Source organism: Cyprinodon variegatus, unplaced genomic scaffold (assembly GCF_000732505.1).
Source record: "Cyprinodon variegatus isolate N-32 unplaced genomic scaffold, C_variegatus-1.0 Scaffold16, whole genome shotgun sequence".
Taxonomy (NCBI): domain Eukaryota; kingdom Metazoa; phylum Chordata; class Actinopteri; order Cyprinodontiformes; family Cyprinodontidae; genus Cyprinodon; species Cyprinodon variegatus.
Window position 1 is genome coordinate 591,177 of NW_015150469.1, and position 17,055 is coordinate 608,231.

Sequence of the window (17,055 nt, forward strand, 5' to 3'; positions counted from 1 at the left end):
TCCCGAAGGGAGTAATCCCAAGGGATTAATAAAGTCAAGTCTAAGTCTAAATCTTAAAAAAAACTTTAACAACATATAAAAAAATATATTTAATGACTTAAATATAATAGTTTTTACATTCTCTTCATGAAACTGCTTGTCTGATCTCATCATCAGAAATATTACACGGTTTATATCTGCATTTTAGACCTTTCTTTAGATTATGCACTATATACTGTAGGTTTAAATCGAAAGGAAAAAAATACAATTAAAAAAGTCTTATGTATAAATCCAAAGCTGAGCGCAAATTAATTCCCGGAAGTAGCGTTGGATTCCATTTCCATCTCTGTAAATTAGGAATGATGATTTCTTATCTGTTCTTTTTCAGACTGGTCAGGTGTTGAGCTGAGGCTTAACTCTAAGGAGACTGGTCAGATGCTCATCAGCACTGAGATCAAGTTTTACAACTGTAGTGTCCATCAGCTGTAAGTATTACCCTCCATTTCATTTCCTTTGCTAAAACAAACTTGGCACTGAAAAGCACTAAATCTCTGGAGTCTTGTTTCAGTTTTGTCTTCATCTCGTCCTGCCAATCCTCTAAAAATATCCTCTGTAAAACTATCGTCCCATCTCTTTCCACTCTCTGTGCCCCACTGTTTCTTTATTGTTGTGCTAATGAAGCTTTCTTTCTTAAAACAAGGTGATGTACAATACCCAAAGCTCTTGGTGTATTGGGCCCTCATAAGAGAAGTTTATGCCCATTTTCATGCTGTGTCCATTCCTGATTGATTGATGTTGTGTTGAATCCCTGGTTTGGAGATCTCAGTGTCGGCGCTGCCTTTGCAATTGTTTGCTTTGTTCCACTGAGGCAGACTCTGTTTGTGCAAGATCCAAAGGCCTCTCTGACTCTGTAAAAGGGAAAGATGAGGCAGTGGAGTAAGGCTGGCGTGGCAGTCCTGCAGAAATGATAGCATGTCATATTATCCCTTGACTACCCCTTTGACATTAAAACAAAATGTTTTAGCCACTGGGCATTGTTACTCTGAGTCCCTCTCTTCTTCCATCTCTTCTTGTGCAGCCTGAAAACCCTATCAGGGTGGCACAGAATTGAATTACCAGCTCTCTAGCATCAGCTCGGTTAACTGGGAATGACAACCACACTCTTACACACAGTTACACACACCCAGAAGCTCATGAATACACTTGCATAGACTCTTCTTTGCATGCTTTAATGCCTTAAGTCCTGCTCAGCCTTTTGCCCTTTTTTCACACGTTCAGCCCTCAGTTTGCCTAAAGGTGAAAAGACCACCTTCTTCCATTTTATCCTTGTTATTGCCAGAAGTTCTTGCAATGCGTTTGACTCTGACACTAAAACTTGCTTGTTAAATAACTGTTAAAAAAATATGGGCTGTGGCAAATACATTCACAATCCATAAAAAATTACGCTTTTTTGCTGTTGAAACATTTAATGATTCTTTTTACTTTCTAATATTAGTACATGTGAACCACAGTAATGAAAGTATAGCTCATTCCCGGTTGCTTACATCAAGCAGGATTTTGAGTAACTGGATTTTTTCAAAATAAATGCAGGTGTGATAAATGTTTGTAAATGACCAAAACAGTAAATGCTTTGTATTTGTACAACATTGCTATCTAGACCCAAATCAAATACTCTGGATTAGTTCAGTAGTGCCATGATTTTGCACTTCTTGGTTCTGTTTGTTTTCATTTTGAGTTTTCAGTCACACTTTGTTTTATGTCATTCTCTGTTTTCTGTTTTCTTTTTCTTCTATTTTGTGTCATTCTAGTGGTTTTCTGGTTGTATTTGAAGTCTTATGTATTTCTTGTTTACTCTCTGTTTCCCCCTTGTCCCAGACTACTTTTCCCTAGCTCCCTTCTAGATCCTTCTGTCCACACCTGCTCCCAATCAGTTGATTACTCCATTCTAATGTTCTGTTTGGCATTTATACTTCTCCTCTGGATGCTAGATTCTCTTCATTCCTTCATTCTCTCATTGATCTATGTGTTCCCCTTTGTTCTGGTTTCTGTGTTCCTCAATCAGTTATTTTTTCATTTATGCTTTTTTTTTTTGCCTCTACTACTTTTTAAATCTGCAAGAAACCCCCTCAGCTTCCGGCTCTGCATTTGGGTCCTCTAAAAGCCTCCACACAACGTGACAGGGACATCCCTAACTGATATACAGAAAATATTTTGGCTAATTTTCTATCAAACCAGAAATGTTATCTGACAGCTAGGACTAAAACAAAAAAAGATCCTGTATCCAGATGGTGATCTGGATCATCACTGAAATGTAATAATATGTAGCCAGTCCCAATGCACACCTTCTCTTAAATTTTCAGCAAAATCCATTGATAAATTTTTCAGGTATTAACAGATAGATAAACCACGGGCAATAAAAGAAAAAAAAAAAACTCCTTGGTAAATATGACAGAAACACAAATTGAATTGCCTTTAACCTCCAAGAAACACTGCGTTACTCAAATACCCCCCCTGCGGAAATGTTATAATAAATTTAACCAACTTCAGCTAAATCAGGTTCGCTTCATGTGCTTACACAATAACCAGTGTTCCGCCTGCAGTTATGTTCTCAATTTAAAAGCCTTGCTTGAAGTTGTCTGTTCTGTTCTGTTCCATTCTTATACACATTGTCTCTTCTTCGCATCCTCCTCCCCTGAGTATTCTTGAATATCAGTAATGATAAGTTTTGTTTAAAGTTTATTGCATTCCCAGATGTTCACTGAAGTGGATTTGTATAAAGAATTTGATTTTCTGTTACAATCCTCCAAGCAACCTTACAAACCCAACAGCCACACAGGGATCTGAACAACCAGCTGCAGTTCTTGGGCCATAAATTCCAAAGCTTTCTCTCAGATTTACCAAATTGTTTTTCATCTGAATTTTATATTAACTATGTTTAGGAATAATTTGCCAAAAAAAACGTAGCTCAGGATCTGAACCCTGCTTTGAGTCCTAGCAATATGTCCCACAGTGATGATATTAAGTGTTAAAGTGCCAATATTTATACTATAATAGGTATTTATAAATGTAATAATGTATTTCAAGCTGTAACACACAGATTAACCAAACTGTTGGATTTCAGTCGTAATTATACAGATATTTCAAATATTTATGACGCAGATTATTAAATAAATCAGCTAGTCATTAATTTACAAACTGAATCCATTACATAATAAAAACCTTTTTAAATATTTAAGTAGACTATGTTTGTAGTGCTTAATGACATTATACTGTTAGCCCCGCCATTTAAAGTCAGTCAGCAGGGCTAACGGTGGGTTTGAACAATTTAAGCTATAAACTACTGTGCAGCTAAAATGTTGAGCTCTATTTGGGATGCCATAGTGGCAGTTAAAGGTTGTTTATATGGTAATAGATAATTTTAAAATGATCATAGATTAATTTAGTATGTAATCTGAACTAGTTGCCTTTATTCCATGTCCTGATTATTCAATGGTTGAATCTGATGGTTAATTATTTTCTTGTTTCTTTAATACGTTTTAAGACGTTAGGTGTGTTTAGTTCCTTACAGATATTCATAGCTCTGAAGCCTTAAAAAAATAAATGCTCACTAAAAGAGCTGTTTGTTTTTACTCAAAAACATTTTTATCTACTTGGGTATTTGTTCTCTAAAGAAGCAAAACTTGTAGCTGTAATAAAAAAAACAAAAAAAAAACAAAAACTTAAGCAATCAAAATATAAATACAAGCAAAAAAGGTGAATGTTTCTTATTCAGTCAGTTTTATTTAGATAATTAAAGGTATAGTGAATGCTTTTTCCAGAAATGTTGCTAAGAAACACCCAAATCCCGTTTTTAATAAAGGTGGTGCAACACTGTTTCTACCTGCTCTTCTTCTTCTCTAAAACTTGTCAGCCAATCATTTTGACATTTTGAAAGTACAGTATACAATAAGATCAGTGGAGCTGCGATGAATGGTTGAAACTATAGCTTACTGGAAACAGACATATTAGAAGTGTGCAGGCGCAAGACAAAACCTGCACATTACAGTGATAAAGGGTGTGGGAATACCAATAGATAAGATGATCTCCCCAGAACTCAAAGATTTAGATACAGAATTTATAATCAAGTTTCTTAGTTTTTTTATTCACTAGTTTATTTGGTGGATTTATTTCCTTGGTCTTTAAAGTTCTAACATATTTAAATTTTACTTAAATTCTTTGACTTGTTGATTTCTTCCACAGCTGACCTTCAATATGATCCAAACAGACTCAGAAATACTCGTCCCCATGCTATAGCATAACTAGTGGAACAATGCAGGGCTAATGGTAATTGCAGGATCAAGCTGATCCAACGTTTTGTTTGTCGTCATTAGTTGAAGTTTTTTCCTCCATCTCAGCTGCTCCCCTTCTGATTGTGGTTATGAGGATTAATATTAAGTCTGGTGTTGATGGATGAATGTATGGCAGCACTAAATATATGCAGGCATATCTGGGTCCTGCAGCGATTGAGATGCTGTGCCAGGCAAAAAGGGAGCATAAACAGCATGCTCCTACTTGGGACATGAACTCATTTCCTTTGTGGCACTTCCCCCATTTTGGCAAACTCCCTGTCCCTTCTTGACTGTGAACTCACCATTTGTCCATGTCTGTGTTTTTTTTTCTTCACTTAGGTGTCTGTCATGTGTGAACAGTGCCTTCCGCTGCCACTGGTGCAAATACCGCAACCTGTGTACCCATGACCCGTCCAGCTGCTCCTTCCAAGAGGGGCGAGTCAACACCTCTGAGGTTGGTGCAAAACTCGCACACAAAAGAGGATCAATTCTGCTTTTTTTGTGTTGTCTCCACACACAGAGCTTGTCTCAGTTTCCTTCTGATGCATCCCTCTCTGTGTTTCAGCTCTCTGTCAGCCTCCGGGCATGTCTTCAGAAAGACAGCCATTGGAGCTCCTCTATTTTTCTAAAATGCTGCCTCTCATTCAGAGCTCTTGTTCTCTGCAACAGCAATTAACAGTCCATTATCCCCAGAGCGACTGAGCTTAACAAGTCTTAACAATGTCACTCTGACCATGTCAGTCTTGTGAGAAGGAAGCAGCTTGAAACTTCCCCAGCTCTGGCTCTAAAGGGTTTGATTGTAGTGGTGCTACTTTAAACTAAAACAATGACACTCCACTTCTGCTCCAATCCTTGCTCTTTATCTATTTAGTTCTTCTTATTCATGATGACCACATGACTGTTATCTCCCTCTGTCCTTGCTGGTGACCTTCACACCAAAATGCAATTTCCTCTTTGTCTTTTGCTGACACTCTTCTGCTCTCTGCCCCCTCCAGGACTGTCCCCAGCTGGTTCCCTCTGAGGAGATTCTGATCCCAGCAGGAGAGGTGAAGCCAATCACCCTAAAGGCCAAGAACCTGCCACAGCCTCAGTCTGGCCAGAGAGGCTATGAATGTGTCCTCCACATCCAGGGGGTCAGCCAGCGAGTTACTGCCCTCCGCTTCAACAGCTCCAGCGTTCAGTGCCAGAATAGCTCGGTAGGCTGAGAAACATTTGCTTAGGCTCTGCTAAGTTTAGCCAGTTGTCTTGGCTTTTAGACAATTGAAAATTGAAAGTATTTGTATGTAGATTGTCCATTGATTGTGAAATTTCCGAATCCATTTGTGTTGCAAACCTGTTTGCCTTTTTCTTTGAATGCTCAGATAAAAGACGATCTCCTAAAATAGTCCAATGAAACAAATAGGGTTTCAATGTGTTGCTGTAATTTGCTGACAATTAAACAATTGGCTAAGTATACTAATAGGGGCAGCGAACACACATTATGTAGATTTATAAAGCAGACAAAGCAAATGGTTTTGTGTCCTCATAGACCAGAGCTGTTTGTTTCACACAGATTGCATGTAAAAGAGGGTGAAAATTCCCTTATATTAAAAGTACACATGTTTTTTATTTATTATTACTAATTTGTTCACTTCAGTATGTTTATGCACATATTATCTCATACATACATTTTAGCCTCTTTTTACATTTTTGAAATTAATGAGTTTAACTGACGCATCACTCCACTGTCCTGTGAAATCCGTAGATGTCATTATAGTTCATTTAGTGTTTCATTTAGGTGTATTTAGGTGTTTAGTATCTACAGAAAAAAAAAATCAACATTTGAACATTAATTTATATGACTTGTTCAAAGTTGGATTGTTGGTTACATAATAAAAGCAACAGCATACCAAATTTAGAATACAAACTGCTAATTTCTTGATAGAGCAAATAAAGCCTAAGTGCAGCTTTCCTTTTTTTAACCAGAAAAACGATGAAGGCCAAAGAGATCAGATATGAAGGTCTGGTCTTCCTTAAAGATTAATGCACTCAACAGATATTCAAGGCTGTAAGAACAGACCGGCTTAGGGAGGAGTTATGCTCCAATGCAATTACATCAGTGTCAGTGTTTTTTTTGTAATGCAGTGGCATTGGATTTTTCTACTTTTACAAACAAAATTGTATCTTTAGTTTAACCTACACGCCATAAGCAGCTCAAACTTTAAAGTCTGTGACTGGTTTGGTGGATGTTTGTAAAGATCCGAAATGCAGAGACAGAAGCAGAGACGGGTTCTTGTAGGTTAAATGACGACGTTAGTTACAACAGAAGCATAAGTCCAGACTGAACAGGAAGGAAACATAGACCCCAATGTGGGGGGACTTTTGGTGTGCATATATATAGAGATTTTGAGAATCTCGCTCTGAGAGGCTCTACAGGGGTGGTGTATATCTGGGGTTGGGGCATTAATTGGGTTATTCGGTTGTTGGGGGGCGGTTTTGGCCGGAGGGACCCGGAAGGGGGTTAGGGGGAAGGGATTGGGCCCTTGGGGGGAAAACCAGGGAAAACAACAGGATCTAACTGTAGCTAGGGAAAAAAATGTATTACTGATTACTACAACTAAAGCTAGACCAGGATATAAATAATACCAAAAATGCTGAAAAGATATAACTGAAAGAAATAACAAGGGAGAGTAACCTTAAGAATTCAAAAATTATATAAATCTTGACAAACACAGAATAACATAAATAAAGCATAACTGAAAACCCAAAAAGAAAACTGTAACAAATGTTAGGGACCTTTAAATGCTTCAAACCTGATTTTTATTTCTATTTTAGGACCTTTCTTTAAATTCTCAAGTTTTTTTTTACTTAATCACCTTTATTGTTTATGACCACACCAGAGAATTTAGCTGAATGTTGCAATAGTCTAAAATCATTGTTTGAGAAGGTAAATTAATGTTGCTGGTTGGTTTAATCGCTGGCAACTTCGCCCAACTATTACCACTGTATAGGCAAGAATACCTTGCATTACTTCCTGTAAGTCTAGCTGCATAAGGCATGTGCTTGTGTTTCTGTGACTGCTTATTCAAAGCAGACATGGTAGACGCAGCTGAGGTAATTACAAACGAGAGAACCAAAGAAGTTCAATGTTTCCAACTGACCCATTTTTTTTTTTTTGGGTGGTTCCTGTGTGTTAGCTCAGCGATTGAGATGATGTAAGTTTGCTGTAACATAGGAAGGACGTTTTGCTGCTACTGCTATACAAGAACCCACAGGGATTCCAATCCCCAGACCTCCCATTGAAATCTTCCCTCCTTTTTTTGTCTCGCTTCCATTGTGATCTTCACTTCCGTCTCTTTCTTTTTCTGCTTCGCTGCCTCTGGCCTCCAGTATCTCTACGAGGGGATGAGGATCAGTGAGCTGCCTGTGGATTTTTCAGTGGTGTGGAATGGCAACTTTATTATTGACAACCCAGAGAATATACAAGGTAAGAACAGTGTGTGTTTTAGAATAGGTAGAAATAAGCAAATGAATCTCCTTCAACTCTTTTTATGAGTTCTCTTTTTTAAAACAATTTCCATTACAGAAGAGGTAATCTTACAGCATGCAAGATGTCAGCTTTGCTTAAAGTAACAAATTAAAAACACTCAACTGTTTCATATTTACTGTGTTTCTTTCTTTATCCCCCAGTGCATCTGTACAAGTGTGCAGCCCAGAGAGACAGCTGTGGCATGTGCCTGAAGGCAGACAGGAAGTTCCAGTGTGGCTGGTGCAGCGGAGAGGGAAGGTGCACGCTGCGACATCACTGCCCTCTCATCAACCCTTACACCACTCGCTGGCTCAACCTGTCCACCAAGAACGTGAAGTGTACCAACCCACGCATCACTGAGGTTTGCACTGATAATCAGCTTTCTGTCCCTCTTGCCTGCCCACTGGGAAAAGGCTACAGTCAGTCTATTAGTCTGCTTCTGCTGCGACCTGGACCTTTAGACCTCCATATTCCATCAGTGAAGATCATCCTGTAATGTGACATTTAAATGCTTTGCAAAAGCAGGAAGCAGTTCAAACGTTGACCTGTTTGAGACACATGTTTCAGTTTTCTTTGGTGAGAATTTATTTCAAGATGGGCACGGAACAATGCATCATTATAAAGTAAAAGACATTTTATGGTTTTCACATTTGTACACATGTGACATGTGGCATTCAACCCCTCAGAGTTAGTTCATTTGGCAAACAACTTGAAATGTTTATGGGTGATATTACATCTGTTTTGCTCACCTGGAGATTAAAATGTTTCCTTTGCAGAATATATCAAGCTCAGTCAGACTGACAAAGCAGACTTTGTAAGAATAATACTCCCATCCTGCCAAAGATACATTCTTGAATTAAGGCCTGAACTATTACTTGTATAGTTGACGCATGTTTAGGTTGGTTGCCCTCTGGTTTGATGAACCTTTAATCCAACCTCTGGTCTTTGTGATGAATCAAAATCATTATAAAAGACTCTGAAATTTGTAGTTTTATGTAGATAAAATTAAGTTTCAGCAGCTTCAAAGTTTTCAAAAGCCTTTTACCAAATAGTTCTCTAGCCATGGACATTCCTTGAGTAGGTTAGTAATACTAGGCACAGTTAATTATATATATTTATATTTTTTAAATATATATTTGAAACTAAATTAGGTCATAAATTAGGTCATATCTGTGCTTTAAACAGGTTTTGCTTTCTTCATCTTTGGAGAAAACACTGAATTTGAGCTCAAAATAGATGCTCATATTTGCTCTGACACATGTAGAACTACTTACCTATTAAATATCCAAATTGCTTTATAAAAAACTGTAAGATATTCCATTCTTCTCCTGTTTAGTCTGGACCCAACATGAATAAGAATAAACCTTCACTTAGATCAGCGGTTCTGCACCTGCTTCTTCAAGATCTTTAAATGCTTCGTGTCTGACAGCCTTTTGTCTGACTTTATCTAATTGCGAGGAAGAAATGTGCACCTAATTGTTTATGTGGTTGAATGTGTCACGCTCAGAGTTAACTTCACCTTCATGATTTTGGCAAGGGCAAAGTGGGGGAGAACTCACATATAACAGAGAAATTCAGTTTTAAAGGGCTGTTGTTTTGACATCTGCTTTGTCTTTTTGCAGTCGGTACAGATGACTCCTCATAGACTTAATTTTTTTCTCTCTTTTTGTCTTCCTACAAGGTTAAATCAGGTCTTTGAAAGTAACTTTGGCACAGAGAAATAGTTGGCAACAGAACTTTGCAATCAAAAGTCTAAATAACTATTCCTTAAAGTGGCCAGGGTTTATATAAATGTATATATAAGATCACAGAGCTGCCACTCATGTCATATGTATGAGTGGCCGCTCTATTCTTATGTCATTCTTCTCAACCCTAACATGTCAAAAGCCCCGCCCATTAGTACGATATCCTCCACCTCAGCAACACCTGGGTCATGATCTGGAAGCAGTTTACACTTTTCCATAATTGGAACCCTTGCTTGCTCAGGCCACATTCTCCTCCTCACTGGTGCATTCGCTGTCACCGAGGAGTCGGGCCAGTAGGGACCGACTATTTAATTAGGCTTGGTAACACACCAGTGCTTTGTGGTTAACCCACCAGACCTCTCTGCCTCCACATAGATTTATCCAACATCCTACCTCGCCACCACACACTTAGATCAAACTCTAGCCAATTAAAACCTAAGTTAACAAGGACCTTAATTGATTTGCTAATCTTATTTATTTCTTTTTGTAAAAAATACCTAAACATTTACTTTCTTTTCAGAAGTTTGGGACTTTAGCTGGACCAAAATACCTTGTGGGGTAATGCAAAGGAACATTTCTGTTCTCAGCCCCCTGCATTTACTGACAGTAGGTTAGGTACCACCAGCTGCTACCCCCATCCAAAAGGAATCTGAGATTTGCTATTTAATAGAAATTATGATTTTTTTAGGAATATTATTAACATAAAGGGCAATTTATAAAGTTTGTATAAAAAAAATTAGATGCATATTTCAAAAAAGGTTGCTAGTGCAGAAATGTTGGATCATTGGTGTTATTCAGTGGTCTATTGATTAAAGCTGTTGCTTTGTGGACAAGGTGTCACGGTAGATATTTCCAATAATTGTTTCCTTGTTAACATTGCACAAATATTTACAGAGAATATCATGTTTGTGTAAGCCTTGTTGGAAAAGCCTGACGGACTTAAGCTTATTGGAGAGAATTCGAAAAATCAATAAGCAACTAAGAAAATGAAACACATTTTATCTGCAGTTTTGTTAAAGCTAGTTTAATTGGTAAACAATTTCATGGCCAAAGGGTGATGTGACGTTGCAAGGTTTTGATCATTTTACCTGAAAGTCATTAGTAAAAAAATGTAAAAATTTAATTCTGCCTTTTTTTAAAGAAGCCAGTGCTTTGAGTGGTGGGTTTTCCCTTTGAGGTTTTTGGGAAGGCCATGAAACTATGAGGAGGGCTGCTTTGAGATATCTCAAGTCAGATTTCTTTGTGACTGTAGGGTGCAAAACCAGCTCAGAGCATGTACTTCAAACACAGACACACCGATTATTTTTTCCTTTTCATTGCTAGTGAAGTTTGCTCCGCCCTGAACCCCCCTCTTGTCTCTCATTGATTACAGTTTCTTTAAGATGCAGACATCCCCCCGGTGGGCTGAATTTATTAATAAATTTGGTTGTGATTGTATGCACCAAAGCCCCATCATGAGCTGATTTGTATACATACTAGCACATTAGTAGATGCGCCTAAAACAAGATAGACCTTTTAAATAATTAATGTTTCTATTAAGTACCAGGGTGCCTCCCACCATGGTCCATTAATATTGAAGAGATGTAAGCTCCCACTAACAGCAGTGGGAACAACATCAAATGAGGCTGGGGGTTAGACAGGCACATAAAGGGTGTCTGCTCAGTAGGCTTTGACCAGGGCGTCTTTGTGAGTTTAAGGCAGAGTGAAGAGGCTGCCCTGCCTCCCAGTGACAGGTTTTATAAATGTTGGTCTGTAGCCTTAGGAAACAAAACTGTCATCTTCAGATTTGTTTTTTTCTTTTTGCTTCCTCTTGTTTTTCCAGGCTTGTTTTTTAGTATTTTGCTCAGCAAAAAGCATAGAAGGCCTTTATCTAGATTTTTTTTTTCCTCGCCACTAAACACTTTGAAGTCACTAAAAGTGGTAAAAAATATCTCTAAAGCTTGCTGTTGGAGAGCCACAGCAAAGGTTAGCGTATTCTGCCTCATTTTCTCTCTTGCTGCCATAAGAAGCGATCTTTAATGGAACTGATGGTTTATGGGACATACCTGGGGGAAAAAAAAATTATCTGTCCAATAATCACCAACAAAAATAGTTGAAGGATGCTAAATGGAAACCTCTCGGTTTTATGAGATGGAATTAGGCAATTATGTAAAAAAGCAAATCATGCTAATTTTGAATGTGGTGGATGAGCTATGATAGTATGGGTCTGTTAATCTTACAAATGCTGCCACAATGTTGTTAGAATGCATGACATCCCAGAGATGCACCAATATCAGATATCGACACCGATATTGACTAATTAGCTGCATTGTATATCGGAACAATGATTTCATTCAAGCATTCTGATCCAGTCATCTCAATTTTTATCGCTATTATACATAGCAGTACAGTAGCAGCAATCTGGTGGCGTCAGTTTTATGATTGCAACACTGATTAAATCATAGTTCGCAGAATATACAGCAGCTGGTAATGATTTATAACTGTGTTGATTTGTTACCTTTTTAACAATGTTTATGTCAAGTGTGATGCCTTTACTCACACAGTACATTATATAGTTAATTTATTCAACAGCAATAATAAATTGGTATGGGATATCGGCCAACACAAAGCCCATGTATTGGTATTGTATTAGATTGGGGGAAAAATGGATTTTTGCATCTCTATTTTAAATTAACCAGAGCTTGAGTTACCGCCTTGATCCAGACTTTTTTGTGTAGTTGTAACTTAAGGCCAGTAAACTACATTCACCAGACCTACATTTTCAGGTGGTCCGCATCTAGAACGACTGTAGTGTAGTTTCATTCCGTTATGAAAACAAACTGGCCAAGGGACCTATCCACCATAATGGTAAACGAGTATCATTCCTTTTTTTTTTTTATGTCTGTTCCTTAGCCACTACCAGCAAGAGGTGGATCAAGGTCGCATTGTCTAGAACATCACAAAATCAAAAACTAAATGGCTCTAAATCTACATCATCCCACTAACAAAAGTTTTTGCAGCAGTAATAACAGAATAGATATGAAAAAAGAACTGTGTCCTGCCACAGTTATTTTTAGACCAATAGGAGCAACAATTGTTGCATGTCCAACTTTGCTGTGAAGTATCCTCCATTTGCAAAACAGACAGCCTGAATCAAAGCAGGACCAAATCAACAAAATAATCTACTTTTGGTCCGGACGAAAACAATCTGACCAAAAGCCTTTTCTGGTATTAATACACCCTAAATAAAAATCTAGTAGATTTAACCTGCAAACTAAAGATGAATCGGCATCAACTCTTCCCTCAGCGTAATGATACAGAACAAAGGACCAAGTTTCCAAAAGAGCAGTTGACTAGTCAGACATCTGTGTCTGTTTTCCTTAGACATTAATCATAGACAATCTAGAAGGATTGTTTATATGTAAATACCAGTCTCTGTTTGGTCCAACCTTGTGATTGTAATAGATAAAGAATTTCTGCTTAATATTTTCAACATGAAAAAATTGTCTTCATCGCACCATATAAAAGTACCCAAAGTAATGTTAAGATTTTTCTGAATTTTAAATTACCGGTACTTGTTATACAACTTTAACAGTGGTGCCAGTTAATGTGTCTGGGCCTGTATGTAGATCTTCTATAATAGAATCAACACTGATTCTGTCCCCCGTAGACACAAACACACATGCACCTAAAGCCCTGTATTTTTCCACTCCATATCTCTCAGCTTCTCTACTAGACATTTAAGACCTCGTAAAGAATTTAGGATGCTGCTTGTGGAGGAAAAAGTGACCAGCACCGTTTTATCAACCCCATTAAGCTCTACTCACAATTAAACGTGACATGCTGAAATTAGTCTGAGTAGAGGCTAAAGACAATTAGATTAGCTGCAAGCTTTAAACCGTGTCAAATTTGGTTGTATATCTACCGGTAAGCTAAATATAATGTGAAAGGATTGGAAACCCGTAAAAAAGCAAAAAAAACTTAGAAATTTGTGTTTTTACAAATAACAGGAACATGAGAAATAGTGCTGATATGCTAAGTTTTAATGATAGGCGCACTGATTAAATGCTATTTCTGAAATTTCTTGCAGAAATCAGCAAGTGTTGAAGCAATGACATGTCTGACTTGCATGGTCTGAAGGCACCAAGTGGTGTGTCACTCTCTACTGTGTGCATTGAGTTTATTCATAGCTGCATCAGCACATCTTTTCCTACAATTACTTCAGCTTAATACGTCAAGACCACACTGACAGTCAGCCCCAGGCTGTTCACATCAGAAGGCTGTTTCTTCCTCCCTCTCTAACTTTTATGTATAGTTTCCTAAAAAGTATTTCTTTTGAAATGTTTTCTTTGTTGAAGATTTAAAAGAGTCTTTATTCACTTTAGACAATCTCTTGGCATTATGCTTTTGGGCAAATTACAATGGAATGTCAAAGGAAATTGGGGGCCAATAATCTGATGCTCTGTGTTTAAAGGAGATAAATTAGACTAGAGAAAGTGAACTAATAGGAAGCAGGAAGAGCACTGTGTAAGCACGCTTGCTGTTTGCTGGGAATTACCCTCCATTGACAGTGTGACAATGCCACACAGGCAGCAGCAGGGCTGGTAAAAGGATTACACTGGGAGCGTGGAATGGCAGCACTGGGTGGGAGAAAAGGGAATAAGGGCAACAGGGGGTGCATGCATGTCCAAGGAGGCTTCCTCTGAAAGTGTGCATGGTGAGAAAAACATGTAAGTTACAGTTTGGCAGAAGAAATCACGTTACTTTACCTCAGATACAGTCCCTTGCAAAGACATTCATGCAGCTGAAACTTTCCCACGTTTTTCACAACTTGTTTGGACATGTTTTAAATCTGTCAAATTATATAAAACATATAGAGGTTGTACACATATCTCAAGAAACTACAAGATCTTTGCTTTAAAATAAGATACATTGCAAGCATGTGAGAATTATAACATTATTTAACTAACCACTGGCATTTGGGCCTACAATACATTTTTGCACAAGCTATAAAAAAGCGGAATTTAAAAGAGCCTCATGAATAAATAGGATTATGAACACAAAGAAGCACATTGGACAGGTTAGGGAGGAATTTCTGTAGAATTCAAAAGAAAGCATACGGAGATTTTTTTTCTAAGGTCCACATTTGTGTGACCATTTTTTTCTATAATCTTTTTGCTGCTGTAAACACCTGAATTTCACCATTGTGGGACAATAAGGGGATTTTCTAAAAAATTAACTAAAAGAAGGAAAGCAGGTCACAACTGCAGACCAAGTTATGACTAGCTACCTCAACTGGCAGGCTGGACAAGGCGAGAATCAATCAGAAAAGCAGCCCAGAGGCATACAATAACTCTCAAAGAAATGTAAAGATCCACATCTGAGATGGAAGAATGTTACGGCTCATACACGCCACAGCTTTCTGAGGAAACTTATTATTGTTATGATGCCACTTAAGTTACAAGTTGCAGTTTGTCACTGGCTGTTAGTGGACACAACAAACATTGAGGTTTGACTGCATGCAACATACATAGTAGAAAAGGAATTCATTATAGCCTAAACACAGAATTCCCACAGTTAAACATGGCAGTGGCAGTTTCATGATGTGGGAGGCTTTATTCTGCACGTATTTGCAGCTTTCCTCTGGTTCGTTTCAAATAAAAAGTCACCTTACCTTTGACAAAGTAAACAATTATAAACATACTACCGGTATATAGTCAGAGCTGAACTAGACTGATTGCTTTAAAAATCTCCAGATGGTTTGTATGGTCCACTCAAGTGTACATTTAAATCCTATTAAGAATCTTGAAATTAACTTAAATTTGCTGTTTGAAAACAAACAATCCAAACTGCCTGAGCTTGAGCTTTTTGTGCAGATGATTTGGCAACCAAAGGTAGTTCTAAAAACTATAGATTTTTTTTGACTCGACAATACCGATGCATTCTATAATTTCTTAGGTACTAATTTGTAAAAGAAAAAAAAGAAAGTTGGTACAGTAAAGCCTGTATAATTTTCCTTCTACGTTACAATTGTCCTTTGAGCTGGTTTGTCATATACAGTAAAGACCTCGTAAAATGTAAAAAACATGTGTTTGGTTGTACGGTAAATGGGAAGAGGTTCAAAATGACTGTAGGTACCGTTGACAATGTAATAAAATAAACCATTAGATTCAGAGATTACCTGCAAAACAGATTATCGTCTTCATATATTCCTTCCTTTTTTTTAAAGCAATTAGAATCAGATTTTTAGTCAATCAACTCAGAATATCGTGCAGAAAGGATCCATTTTAGATTTAGCCCCTTTTTGTATACAAGCAATGCTGAGACAAAGAGGTTTGCAGCCTGGAGACACTGGTGGCGTGCGCCTTTGAAGTGGCTGATTTTCTGTGATCCTGATGAATCAAGGCTCTGTCTGCCAATGGGGAGCTCAGTCAAATCAGTTTCATGCATGGATTAGACTTACTTTTCTTTTTCCACCATATGAAAGGCTCCATTGCAAACGGGAGGGTAGAAAAGAGATATCTCAAGCTTTTAGCATTCCCGCCTTTGGTATAACAAAACAAAGTCTGTCTCACCTGTTACCCATCTTGGCTTATGGGACAGAATGGTTGGGTCTCTCACCAACGGCACCACCCAACTTACTCCCAGACCTCTATCTGTTTTCTCTGGACACTATAATGCTTGTGTAAACCTCATTAATTCTACTTGAAAAGATTATATACTTAAGCTATGTTGTTTCTCCGACCTTCCATATCCTCCATGTCCCAACATTACTAAAAGATTAATGTGTTGAGATGCCTAAGGCAATGCAGTGACACTGTTACTCTACATCCAGACAATTAATGTCCACTGTCGCTAGATTACAACGCTGGCGTCCCACAGGGAAGCCACAAAGATCCATTGGGTGTACAGGGGAGAGTGGCACAGCAGCGATCGGGTAAAACTACGTGTTGGTTTTGTGTTTTCGGATGAATGGCCAGTAATAACATATTGATTGTTTACATTGCACTAGCAGATGCACACAGCCAAGCTACAACCCCTGTCTTCTTAAGTTTTTGTTTGTCCTTTACGCTTTCCCTCTCTGACAAGCAGCATTTATACATTCTTGTGTTTTTTTTTTTTCCTCAATCAGTCTTTTTTGTTTGTTTGTTTGAAGGGCTGGGTGAATGCCAAGTGGAGTTCTTAATGTATTTCTGCAGCACAGAAGGCACTTTGCCACACTGTGCCAAGGTCATGCTGGGAAGCCATATTGCAGTTTATGAGTTGGTGGTCTGCAGTAGCCATTAATAATGCCCCTTGTTAGATTAGCCATTAATGATAACAGGAGTAGATGCTGATCAAGCATTTATCCAGGGTGCTGTTAATCCCTTTTATTTCTTGTGCATTTCATTTTATTTAATTAGTGTCCATTAAAGGGAATCTTAATAACTGGTTGTTGTTTTAGTGCAGGCTGGAGTGCGATATGAGTGAGGTCAATAACTGGTGAAGTAGCATTGCACTAATCTATCTTTATTTG

General features: G+C 38.0%; 1 protein-coding gene across 2 annotated transcripts in view; it reads left to right on the plus strand.

Annotated features, from left to right (window-relative positions):
• The window catches only part of LOC107091891 (plexin-A2-like), a 252,833-nt gene that overhangs the window by 166,151 nt on the left and 69,627 nt on the right, over positions 1–17,055 (plus strand). For both annotated transcript variants that reach the window (XM_015386090.1, XM_015386101.1), the window contains exons 8-12: positions 368–464; positions 4,647–4,761; positions 5,303–5,503; positions 7,677–7,773; positions 7,977–8,176. In XM_015386090.1, coding sequence (XP_015241576.1) covers positions 368–464; positions 4,647–4,761; positions 5,303–5,503; positions 7,677–7,773; positions 7,977–8,176 — 710 coding nt within the window. The remainder of the gene's footprint in view (positions 1–367; positions 465–4,646; positions 4,762–5,302; positions 5,504–7,676; positions 7,774–7,976; positions 8,177–17,055) is intronic.